General features: G+C 44.8%; 1 protein-coding gene across 1 annotated transcript in view; it reads left to right on the top strand.

Annotated features, from left to right (window-relative positions):
• The window catches only part of CRB1 (crumbs cell polarity complex component 1), a 148,916-nt gene that overhangs the window by 37,328 nt on the left and 86,852 nt on the right, over positions 1–24,736 (top strand). Inside the window, exon 3 of the mRNA XM_082225414.1 lies at positions 20,029–20,224. Coding sequence (XP_082081540.1) covers positions 20,029–20,224 — 196 coding nt within the window. The remainder of the gene's footprint in view (positions 1–20,028; positions 20,225–24,736) is intronic.

Here is a 24,736-nt window from a genome sequence, read left to right on the forward strand (position 1 = left end):
CTCCATTGGAATCCTTCCACAGAGCAGTTGTTGGTAGATCACTCTGTTTATTGGTGGGGGGGGGGGGTTGGAAGATCTCTATACATTTGCAGAACCATCACACCCATCACAGTAGTTGGGTGTCACAGTGTACAATGTCCAATGAATGACAAACAAGATTTCTAATTTCCTAATTAACGTGGCACCTCAAAGTCTTTTCTTTGGAAGTGCCTGAAAGCTGCTTCTGCAGAAACCTTGGCTCATCACACTCCTTAAAACCCTGATCTGCAGCTCCAAGAGTAATGTGCAGGTTGAAACATAATTATCCTTCAGATTTCATATTTCTCTGGGTTTTCTGCTGTATAGTTTGTACATGGTTCTTCTCACCATTCTTCTGTAGCATGGAATCCACTTCTGATGGCAGTCAGCAGGGGTGGTGAACCACTTACTCTCCTGTGTGTTAAACCCATGTCAGTCAGCGAGTAAGCACATACTTTCTTGTGCATCGTCAAAACAGCAAAACAATCACCCCCCTTCCCACAGACACATCTAAAAGGCTGTAGAATATTAATCAGTCCAAGGCCTGGCTGAAGAGGAATGTTTTCGCCTGGCGCCTAAAAATATGTGATGAAGGCACCAGCCAAGCCTCCCTGGGGAGAATATTCTACAAACAAGGGGCCAATGCAGAGAAGGCCCAGTCTTGTGTTGACACCCTCCGGACTTTAAATGGAGGAGGCACATGAAGAAGGGCCTCAGATGATGAGCACAGAGTCCGGGTCAGTTTATATGGGGCAGGGCAGTCTTTGAGGTATTGCAGTCCTCAAAGGCTTTGTAACAGCATTTTGAATTAGGCCTGGAAACTAACTGGCAGCCAGTGCAGTTGGGCCAGCATTAGTGTGATATGCTCAAACTGCCTTGCTCAGATGAGCAACCTGGGTGGTGAATTCTGCACCAGCTCAAGCTTCTGATTCCTACTGATATAAACAGCTTGTACTTTGCAAGCAAAGATGCATTTTCCTGCCTGTGACCAGGTGGAACTCCCTTTTCTCACCAAACCCAGGGCCGATTCAGGTGCGTGGTGTCGGGAGCAGGTCAGGAATAAGTCGCACGGTCCCAGCAAAGCTAACTCTTTATTCAAAGAAGCAGTCTTGAAAGACCTACACTGGCTCCCAGTACGTTTCCGAGCACAATTCAAAGTGTTGGTGCTGACCTTTAAAGCCCTAAACGGCCTCTGTCCAGTATACCTGAAGGAGCGTCTCCACCTCCATTGTTCTGCCCGGACACAGAGGTCCAGCGCCGAGGGCCTTCTGGCGGTTCCCTCGCTGCGAGAAGCCAAGTTACAGGGAACCAAGCAGAGGGCCTTCTCGGTACTGGCGCCCGCCCTGTGGAACGCCCTTCCATCAGATGTCAAAGAGAAAAATAACTACCAAACTTTTAGAAGACATCTAAAGGCAGCCCTGTTTAGGGAAGCTTTTAATGCTTAGTAGGTTATTGTATTTTAGTGTTTTGTTGGAAGCCACCCAGAGTGGCTGGGGGGCTCCGTCAGATGGGCGGGGTATAAATAATAAATTATTATTATTATTATTATTATTATTATTATTATTATTGGCCAGACCTAGTAAGAGCAGTAAGTCTCCCCAGTAGATCTTTCTCCAAGGCAGTTGTGAAGACTGAATGGAGGTCCTCGCCTTCCCACAGCTAGCTAAGGCTCCTCCTCCCTTGGGTCCTTCCCAAGCAATCTGAGACTCTGACACCTTGTCTGCCTTTGCTCCACTATCTTCATACCTCTTCCGGTGCGGAGAGACCAGAGGAGAGGGAAGCTGGTCGCAGAAGGAGGTGGGGTGCCCCTGACTTCTACCGTAGCCTGCCTGATGTCTGCCTCTTGGTGTCTTTGCCCCAGTTCCTATCACTAGCTGCATTTAGCACTACGCTGGAATTGTGCAGAGGCAGGGAAGTGTCTCTGCAGGGTACATTCAGTTTCCCTACTGTATAAACAAGTCAGTTGCTCTCCTTACTTCCGAATCATATTTATTAAAAAGTAGCACTCCTATACTGCAGCTATTAAAGAGTCACGTTTTCATTTTTTTATACAACTCTTAAGTTGAAAAGGATGGTTAAGTGGTGAATGCCTACAGCAGGAGCAGGAAACCTGCAGCTGTCTAGATGTTCCTGGACTATGACACCCATCATCCCTGACAATTAGCCATGCAGGCAGGGACCACTGGGAGATGAGTTCAGCAGCTTCTTGGGGGGGGGGGGAATCACATGTTTCCCAACCCTAGCCTACAGCTAACACACAAATGAAACTTGCAAGATTATATGTTCGAAAAACAGCAGAGGGAAAGGTAAAAGAATAGGAAAACAATTCATTCGGCATGCAAGCTTTTGCATTATGTCAGATTTGATGCAACTCAAAAAGAGGACCTTGCCAACAAAGGTCCTTATAGTTAAAGCTATGGTTTTCCCAGTAGTGATGTATGGAAGTGAGAGCTGGACCATCAAGAAGGCTGATCGCCGAAGAATTGATGCTTTTGAATTATGGTGCTGGAGGAGACTCTTGAGAGTCCCATGGACTGCAAGAAGATCAAACCTATCCATTCTGAAGGAAATCAGCCCTGAGTGCTCACTGGAAGGACAGATCGTGAAGCTGAGGCTCCAATACTTTGGCCACCTCATGTGAAGAGAAGACTCCCTGGAAAAGACCTTGATGTTGGGAAAGATGGAAGGCACAAGGAGAAGGGGACGTCAGAGGACGAAATGGTTGGACAGTGTTCTCGAAGTTACAAACATGAGTTTGACTAAACTGCGGGAGGCAGTGGAAGACAGAAGTGCCTGGTGTGCTCTGATCCATGGGGTCATGAAGAGTCGGACACGACTAAACGACTAAACAACAACAACAAAAAAAGAGGAAATGGAAGAGAGCATAGCATGTAGCGCAAACTGCACTCTGTTACAGGGCCCAAACTACATGCTTTTTTAAAAAATGCATGCTTAAGCGGCCCGTTTTTGTTTTGAAGGAGAAGCAGCTGCACAGAGCCCTGAACTGGATAGTGCTCCAAATTTAGGCTGGTGTTCCATGCAGTTCCCCACAGAACCCCATGCCCTGGCTCCTGTTTGTCCTCAAAGGCACTGTTTTGAACCCATGCTCTGCTGACTTCATGCCAGTGAGCGCTTCCTATATGCTGCTAAACCGTGCCTTTGCAGATCAATTGGCACCTGCCCAGACAATGCCTCCTGACCCCTAAAGCCTGTCTGTGGAGTAGTCATGTTCAGACAATTTCCTGTTCACCTTTGAGGTCTCGTTTCCATTCATCCACAGTCCATTCCTTTCTTTTCTATGGAGAGGGTTTATTGAGCAAGCCATGCAACGTACTAGAGTCTGTCTCTTTTTTTCCAAAAGCCCTTCTGTATCTTCCACAACTGTCAGTCATCTTTGCCTTCCCAGCTCTCCGTGCCCACTAAGTTGTTCTAGCGATCTTCTTGACTTACAGTATTGTATACAACTTACTCTCTCATATTCATGACTACCAGGGTCATTCTCAGCTGTGCTTCCTACTGCTCCTACATAATGTAGCCAGTAGCTTCATTATTCTGTTGCAACCTCTGGACACGCAATTTCATTACATTACTGACTACCACGTAAAATTATCTCTAACCATTTAATCGATAGACTGAGGCTACTGTATGAAAATGAAATTCCAGGCTCTTGTTTCACAATAACAATCACAATAATTTTATTATTTATAATTTGCCCATCTGGCTGGGTTTCCCCAGCCACAATGTGCAACAGCTTTCCAAAGAATCTTATACTTTTGCACTGTCTTAAAAGTGAATGTTAATTTATCCAAACGTGGGTGTCTAATAACCCAGTTCTTTGAAAGCCCCCAAATTACCTCCTCATATATTTTGCATATATTTTGCAAACACAACCAATCCCTTGTGCATTTTAAAAATCACTTTGGGTCCCTATTTCACCTGCCATACAAGCAGAACCAACTAATCATTATTGAATATACTAGGCATTTGCATTGCATGCGAACTAAACTAGCAAACTCTCAAGTGAGGAAAGAAACTGCAGCTGGAGGTCAGTGCAATATGTTCTCAGTAATCCCATTTTCACAGAGCGGATTTCTCAGGCATGCAAAATCTCCCCATGAAATTTCCTATAATACCCTTTAATATTGGACATAGCCTATAACAGTCCGTTCCTGAGCTTTAGCCACCTTTACTTGAAGACAGAAAGCATCTGTTTGCCGTTTGATAGGACTCCTTTGTAAGTAAGTTCTGCTAAAATCAAAGAGACTGACTTCTAAGGCAGCAGTCCAAACCAAGATCCACCCAAATGAGCATGTTAGGGTCCATTGGAGCTCCATCTCAGCTGACCAATTCCTGGGGCAGCAGAGCTACACTGACGTAAGCCCCACATCCTGGCTCAATAGGATGTGGGTGGTGCTGTGGTCTAAACCACTGAGCATCTTGGGCTTGCTAATCAGAAATTTGGCAGTACGAATCCCCGCGACAGAGTGAGCTCCTGTTGCTCTGTCCCAGCTCCTGCCAACCTAGCAGTTCAAAGCACACCAGTGCAAATAGATAAATAGGTACAGCTGCGGCGGGAAGCATTTCTGTGCACTCTGGTTTCTGTCACAGTGTTCCATTGCACCAGAAGCGGTTTAGTCCTGCTGGCCACATGACCCGGAAAGCTGTCTGTGGACAAACACTGGATCTCTCGGCCTGAAAGCAAGATGAGTGCCGCAACCCCATAGTCACCTTTGACTGAACTTACCCATCCAGAGCAGTGCAGGGAAATGCTGTTTACCTTCCTGCCGGAGCGGTACCTATTTATCTACTTGTACTGCGTGCTTTTGAACTGCTAGGTTGGCAGGAGCAGGGACCAAGCAATGGGAGCTCAGCCCGTTGCAGGATTTGAACCACCGACCTTCTGATCAGCAAGCCCTCGGCTCTGTGGTTTAACCCACAGTGCCACCCACGTCCATTAGCATAGAGTTAGCTATATTTATAATCAGTGAAATCAATAGACTTAAATTCCTCAGCAGATTTTGATGTGGGCCAGTATGTCTCAAAGCAGAGCACTGCTAGGATATTTCCCTTCTTGTTTCGTTCAATAACATGACAGAAACTTGTCAGATTCTTTTGACGGTAACAATGTTTAAATGGCATTATACGGATTAAAAACACAGGACTGCAACCACTTGGAGTTTCTTATGAACAATTTGGCAGTGCCTTTTTTTGAGGGGGGGTGTATAGGGGGTGTATTTTTTCACCACTCACTGTGAAAATATTTGCTTATTCATTTAAACTGTGCCCCCCCTGCACTTTCCCTCACTCACCCTCACCAATAGCACCTTGCAGCAAAATTGGATTGCAATGTCACTGATTAAGTAAAATCACCCATGTGATTGATCTGGGAAGGAAAGACCAGCTTCCAAGGTGGAAAATAGCACAGGAAAAGCAACTACAGGGACAAGAATACCACACCAGACCCTCCAAGTGCCCCTGTTTTCCAGGGACAGTCCCAGATTTACAGAAGCCATCCTGGTTTCTGATTAGATCCCAGAATGTCCCACTTTTCCTTAGGATGTCCCTATTTTCATTGGAGAAATGTTGGAGGGTATGGGGTTATGTAACCCCTGAACAATGGAGATAAGTACCCATGCAACCTTTAGAAAACAGCCCTGCATATGGAAGTTATTTAAATGGTCTATTTATTATTATTATTATTATTATTATTATTATTATTAGTTGGAAGCTACCCATAGTGTCACGGTCTGGTCTATGGGCGATCAAAGTCCTGGCTGAGGACGTCGGGACCGGGGGCAAGATGGCAGGGTGGGAGCAGGAATGAGAGTCCAGAAACCAGGGGTCCAAGGGTCAGGAAGCAGGCAGTCACAAATTCAAGGGTCCAAGGGTCGAGAAGCAAGGAGTCAAGAAGCCGAGGATCAGGAAGCAAGAAGCCAGACACAGCAAGGCAGGAAACAAGTTGCTGTGGCAAAGAGCTAAAGGGAAATGCTGACCTTATATCCCTTCCCAGCTCTTGCCACCGGGTGCAGTGAGTTACCAAGCAGCCTCACCTGTGCAGCCGCGCCTTGCCTCTCCAGAACAAACTTAGGAAGGCCCCAGTCCTGCGAAGCCCTACTGGTCACAAGGCCTGGCTCCTGCATGCACTCCTGACACACAGTACCTGGAGCAACCTATGGGCAGGGTATAAATAATAAAATGATGGTGGAATAGGATGTCCCTATTTTCACAGGAGTTATGTTCGAGGCTATGCCGTGCCAGTTTTAAAAAAGAAAAGTAAGTTCGCGTTTCCCTGAAGAAACTGGTAGTTTCCAACCTGGAAGTAAAAGGTGGCGAATATTTTGTGCAGCGCTATCTAAAAACAAATGGACACAAACACAAAAAAATCACTCCTAAACAAACAAGGTTTATTAGGCAATTTCTAGTGAGCTAACGAGACAAAAACAGCAGACACTGCACAGTATACAAAGACATTATGATGGCTGCAAGCATTTTTGGAGAATGTGGATTAAAAATAGACTTCAGCCACCGTCCCCTCCCCCCTGCCACGAGTGCAGGGGTGTGTAGAAAGGCAAAAACAGATCTTCTCTGTTGACTGACATCGGTTTCATTTGGGAGCCTGCCTTCAGTTAAGATCCATCATGCGCACACTGAGTGTTATTTCAAACAAGAAGTGTGTTGCCTTCCTGCCGCCCTGCTGATACCAGTAGGTGTCTCAGCTCAGGCCAAGTGATGAGAGAAACTACCGAACCACACGAAAAGCTGGAGAGGGGAAGGAAGGAAAAGCCCATTAACTGCCAGCATGGCTGCTCTGAAATGATCACATTCGACCCGGACCTCCTGTCGTACGGAGGAAGCTGCATTTGTAACTTGCGACTCTCAGCCAAGCCTAAGGTTGTAGCACAGGGACGGACTGCTTGATGGACAGCAGGACATAATCCCCTCATCTCCATGAGAGAGAGGACAACCTTCAAGTTAGGGAAGAACCAGAGATTAGACAGGACTGGGGTTGCCCAGCAGGCCTGGTGAAGAGACACCGGGCAGCCAGTTCACAAACAGTAACTGGTTCCCTGCCTCCCTTCTTCTCTCTGTTTTATTTTAACTTTTAGAAGTTTATTTCCACTGGTCATCCCAATGATTTGGCATTGATCGCTTACCTTCGAGCATGTCGGAGCTGAAAAAGGGACAGTCCTGTGTACTTGTAACCTCTGTCCTCATGCTAAGGAGCACTGCTGGAGGCGCACACACACACACACACACACACACACACACACACCACCCTCCCATTACTAGTTTCCAAAGGATGTGTTTGTAAATTGAGCTTAACATTTCCTCTCTTAAAATTTTAAAAACAGACGGTTTAATCTTGCCAAGGAAGTGGTTGGATACATTGTGAAAAAGCTGCAACTCAAACTTACTCAGCACCATCTATTATCTGGATATGTGAATCCCTTTCTCTCTCTCTCTCTCTCTCTCTCTCTCTCTCTCTCTCTGTGTGTGTGTGTGTGTGTGTGTGTGTGCATGCCTCCAGCAAGGAAAAAGGAAGGAGTGTGCTGGCATATATTGTGTTCATATGCATTTACATTCACTGGAGTCAAGCAAGATTGTTTTCCTTTTATAGCATGGTCATATGCATGCTTTCTCAGATGAAAATGCCGCAGCTTTAAATTGAGTTTACTCAGAGGCAGGTGGATTTAGGATTGCTTCGTCAAGAGCTTTAACCTCTGCAAACCAAGGGAAAAGTCTGGGTCGGGGAGAGGAGAGGAGAGTGCAAGAAGCAAGCTAAGGAAATGTTTACAGGCAATTTCAAATATCGCCCCCAAAGGCAGCATAGTCCAGGGTCTATCAGGAGCAGGCAACCAATTGCTGCAAAATGTGGAGAGCTGGAAAAATGGGAAACGGAGCAAATGGAAATGGACAAATCCAGGAGGGCCTCTGCATAAACAGCTTCCCTAGGCACTAGGTGTAACATAATTGCTCCCTCTTGGTAGTCATCAAAGTGTCATATCATAAGTGTAGGTCATATTATGTGAGTACAAAGGGGTTGCTAATTTGGGATCCAGCCTGCCCATTTTAATTAAATATTGTTACATTACATGTGCAGCATGAGAACCAGTAATTGTGGAGCTTGTGGTTGGAGGCAGCAGCTGTAGCCTGTGAAATGACCCTAAGCCAGCTTGGGACTTGGACCAAGTTTCATGCCTTGTCCCTTACTAAGACCTTCGTTGGTTTGGTTCATAGCTGTCAGCTGTCCCTTATTTGGTGGGAAACTCCCTTATCCCAGCGCTGTGTCCTGCTGCTGTCCCTTATTGATGATGTCCCTTAAATTTCCCGGGTTTCAAAGTAAGCAGCTCCTCTCCCTGCCAGCCAGGGAGCAGGGAGGCTCCAACTGTGTTGCTTGGCTGCGTTGTTCACCCAATAAGGAGTCTAAGAACGACTGGGGGGGGTGGAGCTTGCATGCCTTGTGCCAATCAAATCGGCCACGTTGCCTGGGGACTTGCCTTTGCTCAGTGCTTCCCAGCGGAGAGGTGACAGTGGTTTTCCTTGCTGCATCCCCTTTGCCGGGTTGCTGCGCTGTGGAAACCACCGCTTGAGGCTTTGTTTGGCTGCTGGCTGGGCTTTCTACCTTTGGCTCGGAGGGGCTCAGCAGTTGAACGTACCTGTGCCCTGAAAATCCCTTATTTTGGCTGCTGATCCCTTATTTTCGAGGCTGCTGGTCCCTTATTTTCAAATCTGTAAGTTGACAGCTATGCTTTGGTTCCTTCCAAACCCCTTAAATTTTCAGTGTTCTGCAGAGTCGAGTCTGGTTCCTGTTCTACCCACCCCATTTCTTCTTTGCAAAGCAGCCCATTCTGACTCCGAAAAAGGCTTCCCCACTTAGAAACCACAAAACCAACTTTAGGCACACGGAAGATCTGCACGCAGAAGCAGCCTGCAGGACTCCTCTCTTGACAGTCCTCTCCCAGATTTTGGAGGCAACACATTTAATACGTGTTTGTCCTCTCCCTCCCTCTGCTCCAGTCACTTCAGTCAGGGAAACCCAAGAGTCACTAGCAACAGCTGAATTGTTAGGAGCATGAGAGAGGTTGAAAGTAGAGGCAACAGAGGAAAGAAAGTGGGGCATAAAACACAAGCCCAAAGAGACTACATACGTTGACATATGGCTTGAGAACAGCTTCCAGCAGCAATGACGAAAATAATAAGGGTAAAAATTCCATAAAAGGGTAGTTTGCTGTTTCTTCTGCCGCAGTAAAATATTGGATTTTAAAGTCTGCTTAATGGAGTGATTTATCAGAAGCCTTTTATTTATTTAATTTTGTGTGGTGCCTGTTGTTGTTGTTGTTGTTGTTGTTTGCTTTTCTGCACCTCGCCGTGAGATGTGTTAAACGCACGAGCCGGAGGGATTCTTGGGTGAAACCCCCAAGGTGTCCCTGCTGGTAATAAAAATCCTCATTTAGTCTGTCAGAGGGAGCTTGCCTATTGCTATTATCCCAGCCTGACACCATGAATCGCAGTGGGGAATCATCCAGCCTCATCTCATTTCCCCAGGATGTTAAAAAGCTTATAACTTTTGATGTGCATGCCGAGGACTTGCAATAAATCAACAGCGGTAATGCTAACCAAATGCTCTCGTTACTGGGCTCCGGGTTGCTACTTGCTCCGCAGGCTCTGCAGGCTGCTCTTACGCGGCTGGTATGCCTTGTGCTCCTTCCCTCAAAGAGCTGAGAAATGTCTCACATAATTCTCACACAAATGGAAGAGGTTATTGTGCAGGGATAACGGGAGGGCGGAACATTTAAGGCAGCCAGAGGAGGGGGAGGGGGTGGGTGGCTGCAAGAGGAATCTGCATTTTTTATTACGATAATGCACCGCACATGTGCGCTCTGTCGACGGTGCATGTGCTGCACAGCTGTTAAATAATGGAACGCAACTGGTGCCAGGATAGGCTGGCGATCAAACGTAGCATCTCGCCATTACTTTTAATGCTCTTTAATCCAAAGACCGCAGAATTTGGAAATCTAGTCCAGACAGTGGCTTCTCATGCTCCTGATTTCACATTGTAAGGCATGGCTGAGCGTAGGGGATTGACAGTGTAGATGGTCTCCATGCAGAGACCAGGCCAAGCCACACAAAGCTAAAGCATCTCTCACATCTGAATTGTGGGGGTCTACCATGTACCTCTCATGGTAGATCCATTACTTGATCCTAGCTCGTATTCCAGAGCTCCCCAAGTCTGGCATGCTGTCCATCCTATGTTTTATATAGCAAGGGCACCCTGATAAGAAAGATCAAACAAAGACTTGGTTGTGTGTGTGTGTGTTGGTTCGCCAGAGGAGATATTAAACTATCCAGCCTATGTTGGCCTTATAAAACACTGAGCCTCAGCTCCGGCTATTTCTGAGGTTCCTGATAAAGTTTATTGGCCCTATCTTTTTCATGACATAGCTAGTAAAGCCAACTTGTAACGCTCTGATTCTACGACAGTTTTATATCCATTTCACTTCCACGGCTTCCTCCACAAAGAAGTGCATACAAATCCACAAACTAGAAATTAAATAGGTTCACTTTAGAATGTGGACCGAACAAAATTCTCCTCCATCCCTAAGCACCTGGAATCTCCAAAGGTAAGGCTTATAGACCTTGCTCTCTAGTTGCTTGGAGCCGGAGGAACTGCTGGGCTGACATCTGCTATGTTGCTCTCTAGTTGACCTGGGGGTAGCATTGCTTCTGCCAGACCATCAGGGTTCAGCTGACGCAAGAGACCATTGTAAGTCTATAAAGTGGCTTGCTCTGGCCTGGCTCTCCGGCCACTTTGACAGAGTGAGCTGTCAGCAGATTGCTTATCCTTGTACGATCCCCTTCCCACTTTATTCCATGCTATCAGCTCCGATGGTCAGAATGCTTACCTCTTCCACAGTTTGGTCAACTTTTGTTGGGATTTGATTAGATGCTAGGAGAGGATCTATCCTTCCTTCCTTCCTCGTGTTAGTGAGTTCAGGAGAGTGACATTCCTTTGCAGATTAAAAGGGAGCTTGGATAGTTTTAGCCTTTTAGTATTAATAATCCAGGATGCTTTAAGGCAGACTGGATGTTCCTGGTATCAACCCCCCTTTTCTCCCCCTGAAAATAATAACCACACACACAAAAAAATTAGTGAAAAGGTGAAATTAACATTTACTCACTCAAGAATAGCAAATACAGCAGCACTGTGCAGGCAGGCTAAAAATGCTAATTAAGTCACAATACTAAAGGCTAGCTTAAAAATGGAGTCTGAGCTTGACACACAGATGCTCTCACATTGCAGACATGATGCGGGGAAGTGTGTGCCGATGCAGGGAGGAGCATATTAAGTTACGCCCCTTCCTGTTTGGGCACAAAAGGGAAGTGATCTCGCCAGAGGCAGAGCTAGCTGCTCTGGCACCCGGGGCGGCGCACATGCGGGGGCAGGGCAAGCATCCCAAGGGGGTGGCATGGTGATGGCACACCCCCCCTCAGGGATGACACCTGGGGCAGCCCGCACCCACTGCACCCCCCCTTCCTCCACCAGTGGATCTCGCAGAATCATCTCTAGGAAGTACCACAGGAAAACACAACGAGCTTCAACCCCTATTAGGTGCTTATCCCAATCAAATCAACAATATGAATTGTTGATTTGACTGGGATAAATATCCCACACTTTGCTGCATCTTGTCTAGTACAGTCATACCTCGGGTTACAGATGCTTCAGGTTGCGCTTTTTCGGGTTGCGGACTGCCGAAACCCGGAAGTACCAGAACGGGTTACTTCCGTGTTTTGGCAGTTGCTCATGCGCAGAAGCGCCGAATAGCAACCCGCGCATGCACAGATGCAGGTTGCGGGTTGTGAACCTGCGTCCCTCATGGATCATGTTCACACCCACTGTACTTTTATTTGAATCGCTAGAGAAACAAGCTGCCATAGCCACAAAAGTTTGTGTGGGTTTCCTTTATTGCCTCCTTACATGGCCCATATTTGGTAGGCTGTTAGGTAGGCTATTATTTTGTTTACAGATGGGGAATTGGGGCAGAGAGAGAATGATTTGCCCAAGGCTAGGACGTGACATGCTGCCCAGTTGGGGGAAGAGAGCCATTTCCCTCTATCATCACCTTCCAAATTCCAGGTGGAAGCCATCTGAATCATTTGTCTGCTAGATATGTCTGTCACCAAACTATAACATGTGCCCTTTTCTTTAATTGAAAATGCTTAAGTTTAAAATTCACCGGACAGGAGTCTTCTGTTTTTTTTAATTTTGAGGAATGTAAATACAGTATACCGAATTTGTTTCGTAGAATAACTTTTATGGCAGGGCATTGCATGCAAATGCCAAAACAATTCTATATCCATTTTCCCTCCTCCTCCTCCTCTTCCATGTCTCTTAAAATCCCATGTTTTTACAAGTTGACTGCAGCAGTAGAGACCGGGGGGAATCCCTCCCATATACAATCCATCACATTGGCTAGACATTTTATAGATGGAAAGGACTTTTCGCTCAGTTGCCTAAGGCCGGTTACTTGATTTGACAGACCAATGGTCTGATCCAACATAGCAAATCCTGTGGTTTCATGTTAATAATCAGGCTGTTTTTCGGCCCGTAGTTTTGAATCTGGCTATGCTGAGACTCTCGATACACACTGCGTTTATTTTTGTCACTGTGTTTTCAAATGTTTGCAGGGAGCTGCTGTTAACAAGCCCTGACAGATTTACGGTCACTAGACATAGTTTGGCAAATGCACACTAAAAAAAAAATAAAAAAATCCTTATGATGAATTCATAGAAAAAACAAAACAAAACAGAGACTTGCTTCATGTAATGATAGTGTAAGGATGGCATACGTCCAGAATTTCCCGGATGTAGCCGGGATTCGGCCTTTGGAAACAGAAATCACTTAAATGTCCAGGAAAATCTGGACATAAGGCAACCAATGTCGGAAGCGTAGAATTCCCTTAAAAGTAGCTCAAAAACTCAACAACTTTGTCCCCCCCCCCACCAAACGAAGTTCAACAACTTTGCCAAGAAAAGCTCAACAACTTCTGTGTACGGAATTTCACTTTTTGAAATACGGCAACCCCATGATGGTGCCTTTTTAGTCACACAGTGGTTCAGCAGGTAGAGTTAACAGACTGTGGGACATAGCAACAATTCTTGGGTTGAAAGGTGTTCTCTGTGCATCCAGGGATCCAGGCAGCATAAAAAAAGATATACACTGAATGTATGGGGTGGTGGAGGAGTATACATTCATATAGATGTGTGATCTGATATCCAGGTGCCCACAACACATTCTCTGTGCTGGGGGGACGGATTTCATGAGCCAGAGTTTCACTCCTGTGTCTCGCAGCATATGCAATATTTTCCCCCTGGGTCTGTATATGTGAACCAGTGCTTAGAGTATGACACATGCACCATTCATGGAGCACTGGAGATGTGCAACTCTGGATTATTTCTAGTCAGAGTAAGGCAACATGTTGTTGAGTGCCCATTGTCTATGCCCCCATCACTTAACTGCTCCCTACCATGGTTTAGTGCAGTCCTGGCTGGCCAAGACTTAGAAAGGAGCCAAGTAAACGTATGGTGATGATGCAGTAATATTGCCCCAACGTGGTCTGTGCAAGTCACTGCCTATCTATGCCAGTGAAATCTATTGTAGAAGCACCAAATAGGCAAAATCATACATTAAGGGTATGCGGTGGCTCCATGTGTGTGGCAAAATAACATGATAAGAGGGCGTGCTTCAATTGTGATGTCAATCCCCACTCCAGAGTTGGATCAGGGCCCCCACAAAGCCTCATGCCGCTCTCTTGTTTTTCTTTTTCTGAAACTTATAGGGCTATACCTTTCTATATGTCTATGTTTCTCTACATCCATGAGCTTTGCAAGAAGTAAGAGCACTGGATTCTCTTTTTTCTGTTAAAGATTCATGCAAGTTTTTTAAATATCCTTATATTTTAACAACAAAAAACAAGCAAACTCAGAACATTTCAGAACTCCCCATGATGCATTCTAGACATTCTCTTGCAGTGTAAAGCCCAGAAAACACAAACAAGGAATTAAAAATACATAAACAATACATACCATTCAGCTACTTCTTAATTATTTTTAAGGTATGTGAGAGCAAGAGATAAAGTCAATCTCCCCACCTCGGAAATATGAAACTAAGAAGGATTCTGGAGTTGTAGTTGGTCTAACACAGGTAGAGCCTTAAAAGGGATTATGGGGGAAAGCGAGATGAGCGCCGCAACCCCAAACACCCCACCTGCTCTCCACCCCCCGGTAGCGGAGCATGCAGCTTTGCCACTGCCGCAACCCCATAGTTGCCTTTGACTGGACTTAACCATCCAGGGGTCCTTTACCTTTTTACCCACTGGAAGCTCACTGACTCCTTAAAAAAAATGGGGATAATTTTCACCTTTGCTCCAGAATTGCTGTGCTGTTGAGTGGTATGGTGTAGGGATAGCACAAAGCTGCTTCAGCAAATGACAGCAATGCTAACACGAGGAACACCAGCACAATCATTGGGGAGGGAAATAACGTTCTCTTGAACTTGTAAATACAAAGCCACCCGTATGGAGCTGGGCATGATGCAACATGTAGATAGGACCAGAGCAATGCAGCCTTCAGTAACCAGCAGCTGTTCTGTAGTAATTGCCATGCTCACAGTAAATCTCAATGGCATGACAGCCAAATACCAGTGGGCAACCGGGATCCACTTCCCCTGCTATGTTTGCACCAGCTGAGCTGCGCCAATACTAGAACAAGCATGTGAGATATGCCCAACAAACTCAGCACAGCCAAGGGCACTGCACATCAGGGCAGTGAACAGAACACGCCCAGAATTAATCCGCCAGCAACTCAAATGGCAGCAATTTATGAGGGTGAATAAGAGCCAAAATCAAGGCACCAACGGACTTCCAGGGAGGTGCCTCCGGTAATGGCGGAATTCCTCTGATCGGGAGGAATCTGCTCTGTGGGAATCTGGGTCTGGCCGCCACGGCGAAGGCGGAGACCCGTTAAAATCACAGGCGGGAGAAGCCTGTGAGCGTGGGATTCGGCGGGCACCTTTTGCGCCTCCCCTACTCGCGGGGAACCCCGGTTTTGGGGGTCCGGAGTGACGTGAGGTGAGCGGCACGGTGCTTCGAATCGCCTGCTTTTTCCACGGAGCGAAGCTGCATAGCTGTTGCCAGAGAGCGCTGACCTTTTCCTGTGGACAATTTGATTTTAAAGTAATTACCCGTGAGTAGAGCTGAAGCGGAAGAATTGGATTTCTAAATGTTTAATTTGGTACCGTAACGGGGAGGTTCAAAACAGGAAGTCCTCCTTCCCTTTTTGTAAATAGACTGAGGCAATGAAGTTGCAAGCTGGAGTCCTGGAAAGCCTTTTGTAAAAGACTAAATTTCCATCGGCAAAGAACATTATACCCCTTCTTGGAGGCAGGAGAAGAGAGGGGGAAGTTGCGGACTGAGTATGCCTGTGGGAGAGAGCGAAGAGATTTAAAATACCGCCGCTCTGACCCTGGAAACGGGCTGCTAGCAGGACTGACGTCTTTTGGAATGTTCATTGACAGCGTTTAAAACGTTCATTGACAGCTAGCTAAACAAGAGAAATACATTGTTTCTACTGTCTCCGGCTGCTTTAAAAAGGAGTAAAAGTAACTGAAAATTGAAACTAACTTTGGATTGTTTGAATTGTGTCTAAAAGAGGATACTATTGACTATTACAAAACTGTTTCCCCCTAGTGGAAGCCTTTGAAACTGGTTGCTTTACAAGAGCTGGGCTAGGGGAATTTCCAGCTGCAAGTTAAAAACCGTGAGACTCTGGGACTGACCTTGAATCTTTTAAGTGTTATGGTAAATGGAAGAGGAAAAGCAGACCAATCAACTGCTGACAAAACATTAAGGTCTGGGAGGACTTGGCAACAATCCAGGAGAGGATCATCATCAGGCCCCCCTGCTCCTTCTGTTGCTGCCTTTGTACCAGTACATTTAAAACCAAGAGGAATGTCGACAGAAGAGGCTTTAGTGGCTGCACTATATAAGATAAATGATTCACTGGATCAGCTTAACAGGAAAATGGACGCGATAAATGCGAAAGTGGATGTTTCAATTACTAAAATTAACTTAAATACAGAAAGTATAAATAATGCCAATACAGAAACCACCCAGAAATTGATACAGGAACCTACTTTGATATGGCAAACTGCGGAGGAAGCCAGGGAAAAAGCCGTTGCTGCTGAATGTAAAGTAACACAACTGGAGAGGAAGAGAAAGAGAGCCCCAGCCCTACATAGGCAATTTGATGAACATAAGTTGATGCTTGCTATGATTGAACTTAAAGAAAAACAGACGAATTTGAGGATTAGAGTTCACCTTTGGTGGACATGCCCAAGGATCAAGACACTTTGGGAGATAATTCATAACGAAATGAAAAAGGTATTTAAATATACCCTTTTGAAGAAACCAGAGGCCTTTCTCCTGGGCATGGTCGGCCAATTGGTGTTAAAGAAGGATAGAACTTTTTTTACGTATGCAACAATAGCAGCAAGAATACTCATTGTGAAGTATTGGAAGACACAAGATTTATCTACTTGGGAAGAATGGCAGATGAAGTTGATGGACTATATGGAATTGGCGGAAATAACTGGCAGAAATCCGAGACCAGGGAGAAGAGTCAGTGGAAGAAGACTGGAAAAAGTTTAAGACCATTTATAGAAATACTGTAAAAACAATGAATGTTAGAAAAATGTTGGAATGAAGTTATATGGCTTTAGTAGAAATGCTATAAGGAATTAAGTATAAATAGAGTAATCGAGTATTAAAGGGAAAAATAAGGTTAGAATGTGTTAAGATAATTATAGGATAGAAAACAGAGGAAGATGGAAAGGAATTGCTGAAACAATTAACAGAAGTGGAATACAAAAAGGGAGGTGTGAGGAGGTCGTGGAAATAAGGGAATGAAAGATAAGATATTAAAATTGTTCTGTGTTTTAAATGGTTTGTGTCTTGTTTTGTTAGTCTTATGCATTAGTGTTTTGGTTTTTTTTATAACAAATTTTTTTGGTTTTTCACAATTTATATAAACACAAACAAACATACAAACACAAAAACAAACATGTATAATTTCATATCCTTTTTTTCTTAAAACTTATTTCACCGACCTCCCCATACCTCCCCTTTCTGCATTCCAATTCCTAAATTTGTTTCAGCAAATCCTCCCCCTTAATTTTATTTAATTGTCTAATTATTTCCTTTTCTTTCCTTTTACTTAATCTTTACAGCTGTAATCCACTTACTTTTTATAACCATAACATTTTAGCACTCATTAATTTTACAGTATTTCTTAAGATAAATTTTAAATTTCTTCCAATCTTCTTCCGCCGCCTATGCATTAGTGTTTTGTAGTGTTTGTGTATTGTATTGTATTGTATTGTATTGTATTGTATGGTATTGTATTGCTGTATTTTTGTTTTGTTTTTCTGTTTTGTTGTGTTTAAACTGTTGGAAAATTAATAAATATTATTTAAAAAAACAAAAAAAACAAAATCAAGGCACCAACTTGCACTGTTTTATCATTATCAGAAGAAGAAGAAATCAAGATGAAAGGTGCCAAATGAAAGAAGAATTTCATGATGCGCATTTCATGAGCGCTTTTAAAAAATCGAAAATTATTTTCTGAATCTTATTTTTCTGTCTTTCACTTTTAACCTCTTTTCTACCCTTTTTCTTTCTCCGTCTCTTTCCCCCCTCCCTTTTTGTGTTTTTATTGTATTTAGATAAAAGTCTTGGGTTGGTTAAAAAAAGGAAAAAGATATTAAGTTTTGCCGTTTCTTCCATGAATCTTAATAGAATTATTTTATTTTTTAAAAAAAATCTGCACGATGCAAGATAGAAGTGAATAAATATCAGCTTAAGGTCCAGACTTCAGAAAGGCTGTAGGTCAGTGACAGACCCCATGCCTTGTAAGGAAGAAGTCCCAGATTCAACCAGGAATGGCTTGGATTAAGATTCCCACCTGAAACCCTGGAGACTTGTGGCTAATGTAGATTTTATGGATCTAGAAAAATCAATGGTCCAACTCTGTGGTCCTAATGTTTAGTTAGTTTGTAGAAAACATCAGGGCCAGTGCAAGGCATTAAGCACAAAAGGCAGGCAGTGATCACCTTGCCCCTCCTGCTGCTCCCCTCTGCACAGTTTTTGAGAGGAAAGAGCTGTAGCTACATGGCCATTTCCTATGTCCTATGTTGCAGGGATGGAGGTGGCGCTGTGGTCTAAACCACGGAGCCTCTTGGACTTGCCAATCAGAAGGTCGGCAGTTCGAATCCCCACAGTGGGGTGAGCTCCCTTTGCTCTGTCCCAGCTCCTGCCAACCTAGCAGTTCAAAAGCACACCAGTGCAAGCAGATAAATAGGTACTACTGCGGCGGGAAGGTGAATGGAGTTTCCATGCGCTCTGGTTTCTGTCATGGTGTCCCGTTGAGCCAGAAGTGGTTAAGTCAAGCTGGCCACATGACCCAGAAAGCTGTCTGTGGACAAACACTGGCTCCCTTGGCCTGAAAGCGAGATGAACACCACAACGCCATAGTCGCCTTTGACTGGACTTAACTGTCCAGGGACCTTTACATAGTCACTGCTTGACTGGACCTTTACCTGCTGTTGCCCCAGTGGTAGCAGCACTAACACTCCCAAGATTTTCATGGACATTTCACTTCTCACTTCCATTCCATGCTCTGATGGAATCCTTCAGAGCAATGCATTTAGGGTGAGGTAGCCCCAGAGGGAACTTGTGCTACCACAACAGCCACGATGATGAAAGAAACTGATGAAAGCTTAAGAGCATTTTCATACCGCTTAACAGAGGCAACTAGACATTAAATATTCTTTGCTGCCGTAAAAGCAAAATGACAGTGAGCCAGGCATCCCCCAGGGCCGCCTTACCCACAAAGCCTCAATCATAGAATAGTAGAGGAGGAGAATCCTAGAAGGTGTGGTAACAATAAAAATCTGTCCTTTTTCCCCTTATGGGGTATCCAAGAGCCCTTATAGAGTCCTTACGTGGCTTCCCTATTGGTAGGAGAAAATAACAGAGGCCAACCAGAGAATATTGAGAAGCAAAGCAGCTAGTAAGCCTGATCTTTATTGGTCTGTTGCAACAAGGTGCTCCCCTCACACGCAGGAAAGGAGGAGGACCTCGTACAATAGCGTGCAAGACCTTAGATAGACATTTTAAATTCCCTCCCCTGGAGCTCAAGACCACTCCTCCATACATCATACATACATCACAGAAGGGGTGTAACCCAAGACCACCCCCCACAAACATCATACCTACATCACAGGAAAGGTGGTCTACAACAGAAATTTGAATGTTGTTGTTTTTCCTGTCTGCCAGGTTATCTGATAATGCCTTATCTGATTGCCTTTCCTGGTAGTCTGTCACCCTTTGAAATGGTGAATACTAAATTCCTGTAACAAGGAAGGTTTTTCCCCCCACCTCCTCCCTCCTTGCAGAGAAGCATTTGGTCAGCTTGGGAGTCAAAATGGTTTCAGGACTGTCTTCCTGTGCTGCTTCAGACATGTGGTTTATATATTTATGCACGTGTTTGCTTGGTACATTTATGAACATTTATTATATATCTAAGACCTTAAAATTCTTATTACGATGGGGCCACAAGGATCACCTCGTCCAGCCCTCTTCTATGCAGGAATCTTTTGCCCAACATGAGACTCGAACCCATCAGATTAAGATTCTCATGGTCTACTGACTGAAGAGATCTACTTTCTGTCATTGTGGTTACCTGATCCTTTTTCCAAATCGCCAATGGCTACTGGCCACTTAAAATTTCTAGGAACAAGAAGAACTAGAATAAAAATAAACATTGTAAGATCCGAGAACCAAAAGGTTCTGACGTCTCGCCAAGCAACCATCTCTTATCAAAATCACTTTCCAGAACAGGTGCTTTTGATGCGCACCCTTCAAACTTCCCCCCTTTATCTGTCTTTTCCCACAGGTATCAACTGTGAGCTGGAAATTGACGAGTGTTTGTCACAGCCTTGCCTGAACGGCGGAACCTGTCATGATAGACTGGGTGGCTATTACTGTTCCTGTCCACTTGGCTTCCTGGGTGATCTCTGTGCCGTCAACATTGATGAGTGTGCAAGTCAGCCATGCCTCAATGGGGGGCAATGTACTGATGGTATCAACGGGTACGTAATCTCAGCGTTGGGAAATGTGCTTACAACAGATAACAAGCACTTGTTTCCATTATCCTAATAGACTGGGACCACCTCTAGGCCAGGTAGGCAGAGAATGTGAATATTAATAAAAATAAAAATAAAAATTTATTATTTATACCCCGCCCAACAAAATACTAAAATACAATAACCTTTTTTTATTTATTCTTATTAAAATTTGACCTTTCACTGATTCCAGCTAGAATCTGGGTATATTTAGAAATATAGCAGAGACCTCAACCCAGCCAAAATGGAAAAATTGTGATTTTTCTCTAAAATGTGATCCTTCCATTTCTGGTGTGCGATGCAGACTGCTTTCCTTAGGAAAATATGTTTTAGGCATTCAAAACTGGGGGTAATGAATAATAAAATAATAGAGCTTTAGATTTGGACTTGGAATTGAACAGTAGCTGTTGTTTATGCCACTGTACAGGTCATCTAGTTCATCCTCTTGCGTAGTGCTGGAATTTACATTGTCATAATAATGATAATAATTTATTATTTATAACCCGCCCATCTGACTGGGTTTCCCCAGCCACTCGGGGCGGCTCCCAACAGAATATTAAAAACACGATAAAACATCAAGCATTAAAAACTTGACTAAACAGGGCTGGCTTCAGATGTCTTCTAAAAGCCAGATAGTTGTTTATTTCCTTGACATCTGATGGAAAGGCATTCCACAGGGCAGGCGCCTCTACTGAGAAGGCCCTCTGCCTGGTTCCCTGTCACCTCAATTCTCACAGGGGGGGAACTGCCAGAAGGCCCTCAGAGCTGGACCTCAGTGTCCAGGCTGAACAATGAGAGTGGAGACGCTCCTACTGGGCTGAGGCCATTTAGGGCTTTAAAGGTCAGCACCAACACTTTGAATTGTGCTCGGAAACATACTGGGAGCCAATGTAGGTCTTTCAGGACCAGTGTTATGTGGTCTCGGCAGCCACTCCCAGGCACCAGTCTGGCTGCAGCATTCTGGATTAGTTGTAGTTTCCAGGTCACCTTCAAAGGTAGCCCCACCTAGAGCGCATTGCAGTAGTCCAAGCGGGAGATAACTAGAGCATGCACCACTCTGGCGATACAGTTTGCAGGCAGGTAGGGTCTCAGCCTGCATACCAGATGGAGCTGGTAGACAGCTGCCAGATGGACATCCAGCCTCTTTTAAAATACCTGCTTCAATGAACACCCATGGGGTCAGGTACCAAGCTCCACTTATACGTCAGAACAGAGGTGGCTCACCTGTCCCCTCCAGATGTTGCTGACTGCATAATCCTTTGGCTATGATGACCAAGCCTGATGGGAATTGTAGTTCAGCAACATCTGGAGGGCACAGATTTAGCCATCCATGCATTAGAGTGTCTAAAGCGGCGATGGGAGACCTGTAGTCTCCCAGATGTTGGGTATTAAAGCAACTACCATATTTTTTGCTCTATAGGACGCACCGGGCCACAAGACACACCTTGTTTTTAGAGGGGGAAATCAAGGGAAAAAATATTATCCCCCCCCCAGCCCCCAAGAGCAGTGGACAGGCTGCGTGCAGCCTGTCCGCTTCTCCTAGAGCTTCTCGGGGCTGTGGGGGAAGCCCGGGTTCCCCCCGCCCAGCCCCAAAGAACAAAGAAGCCAAGGCAGCGAGCGTGATCCATCCCACTCGCTGCCTTGGCTTCCTCTTTAGCCTTGTGCAGCCTCTCCCGGCTGGAGAGGCTACACATGGCTATGGCAATTCCCCCACCTCCCGCAAAAGCCCACAGGAGCCGCATACCCTTTAAGGAGCGCGCGGCTCCTGCGGGCTTTCCTACAAAAAGGGAGAAGGGACAGACTGGCCACATCAGTCCCTTCTCCCTCCTGGGGAAAAGCCCGCAACAGTCGCACGAAACTTGTGTGTGGCTCTTGGGGGCTTTTCCTGTCTGCTTCCCCCCCTGCATTCACTCCATAGGACGCACAGACTTTCCCCCTTAGTTTTTAAGAGGGGAAAATGCGTCCTATGGAGCGAAAAATACGGTACTTAGCAACAACTGCCAGACAAGCCCTGAAAAAACAAAACACGCTAAAGTATCAAAACTTTGAATTTGTGTGTGAAAGAAACAAACAGACTACCAAATTAAAACCAGTTGAATATTGCCTGGTTCTCACGGAACTGACAAACCTATGGCTGGGTTACACAACTTCAAGCCGCTGACTGAATCTTCTTCCCGACTAAAACACGAAACCAGAGGAAGGCTAGTCTGCAACCTTCCTCACTGACACCCGCTTTGTTTTGCACAGGAAACATTTTTGTATGGGGGTGAATTTATTCATGGGAGACACCCAACCAGTTGGCTGAAGTGATACAGGCCAAAGGCCCAGATAAAGAGAGGTTTGCCACCTCAGTGACAGCTTAGCCATAGTTTCCCAATGACTGGATACTAATCCATTTCAAGATAACTGCAATATCTGAATCCAATGAATTGTGGTGTTGGTGGTTTTAAAAAAAGAGAGACCTGTTCAGATTGAAATGGTTTTTGATCAATAGCTGAGTGTCTCAAAAGCAGACTTTGGAATTAAACATTGAACGCATAAAGCGTTGCATTTTCCTGTCGCGGCAGAACAGATGTCACACAGAGGGAGAATTCCCTGTTCTGCTTGAATTGAACAATAGCAATTATGCAGTCGGTGTATGCCAATAAAGCTGTCCACTGAACTAATCTTTCCAATAAAGACACAGGTTTTCTGCTCTCATTAGATAAACTGAAATGCAAATGAGCGCTATGAATGTCATGAAAGGCTTAGAGGACACACCAGCCCAGGGAGCTAGACAAACGTTTATTATCTCTCTTAAAAAAGGAACAGAACAATAACAGGAGACTCCAGGCTCTTGCCAGATACTACAAAGGCTAGTGACACCCACTCACTAAACTACTTAATGACACTATCCATGCACACTTTGCAAAGGTGACTCTCAAGACAGTTTTGAACGGCAATGGTTTTGTTTTTTTTAACTAGACCATTTGATTTTGGGGAATGATAAAATTTGAAGACAGGTGGGTGCAAATTCAGGAGCATGCACATGAACATGAACTGTGAAAATTGAAAGTTCACCTTTTGACAATTGGAAGTATAAATATGCCCATTTCAAATGTAAGGTTTTCACCAAACGAGAAGCAAAATTTCATGTCAGATCTAGGGATTACGGGGGGAATGGTTTGCCTTTCACGTGAACCTCTCATCTAGAAACTTTCTTACTCAGGAACACCCGTCGTACACTGCTATTATGTTTTCTGATTTAATATTGGGGAAAATAAATGCATATTATAGATAGATTCTTAAGAAGTATGACTCATTGGGAATATGAAGCATTGGTGCTAGGCAAATTGTGAAAAAGAGAAGTGGAGGCTGCTGAAATGGAATGGAGAAGTAAGTGAGCTAGGCAGAAAATGAAGAGGGAACTTGGATAGGAAATCAGAAGGTGTAACTAGGTATATAGGTATAAGATGCTCTGATGAATGAAGGTTGGGAAAACTGTGGTTCTCTGAATGAGACTGGACTCTGATTCCCATCATTCATTGACCCAGCTAGTTGGGTCAGATGGAAGCTGGAGATAAGGATGGACAAATCTATTCCTTTCAGTTCTGTAAGTTTCTCATTTTTTCCAAATCTTAAATTCAGTTCTCTCCCCACATTCCTACAACAATCCGCATTTTAAAAAAAGAAAACCTCATGAAAATTCACCCACATTTTAGTGCAAACTTCTCCTAGTAAACATGTTTCTGTATGCTGCTTTGACTAATATGCACATTTTGCAAGCGATTTCCCCGAATGCATTTTTGTGTGCTGTTTGCACTAATAAATACCTCTTAACGTTACGTTAGTATATGCCTTTTTGCATGCAGTACTTGGCCGGAGAACCTTATTGCAAAATGCGGAGAAGTGCAAATTTCAAAGAATAGCTGTGTTTCGGTTTGCACGTTGTTTAGGAAAGTGTGAATTGGTAGGCTTGCCTTTAAAGGCAAACGGAATAATAATAATAATAATATAATAATAATAATAATAATAAAATTCCCATCTCCAGCTGGAGCTCAACAACAACTGAAGGGCTACAGGTTTCCCATCTCTGTAATAAACACATCTATGGTTAGGGGGACGCGGGGATGCGGGTGGCGCTGTGGGTTAAACCACAGAGCCTAGGACTTGCCAATCAGAAGGTCGGCGGTTCGAATCCCCGCGGTGGGGTGAGCTCCCGTTGCTCAGTCCCTGGTCCTGCCCACCTAGCAGTTCGAAAGCATGAAGTGCAAGTAGATAAATAGGTACTGCTTCAGCGGGAAGGTAAACTGCGATTCTGTGTGCTGCTGCTCTGGTTCGCCAGAAGCGGCTTAGTCATGCTGGCCACATGACCCGGAAGCTGTATGCCGGCTCCCTTGGCCAATAAAGCGAGATGTGCACCGCAACCCCAGAGTCGGTCACGACTGGACCTAATGGTCAGGGGTCCCTTTACCTTTACCTTATGGTTAGGGTGGAGTC

The sequence above is a fragment of the Podarcis vaucheri genome (genome assembly GCF_965113315.1).
Source record: "Podarcis vaucheri genome assembly, chromosome: 6".
In the NCBI taxonomy this organism is placed as follows: domain Eukaryota; kingdom Metazoa; phylum Chordata; class Lepidosauria; order Squamata; family Lacertidae; genus Podarcis; species Podarcis vaucheri.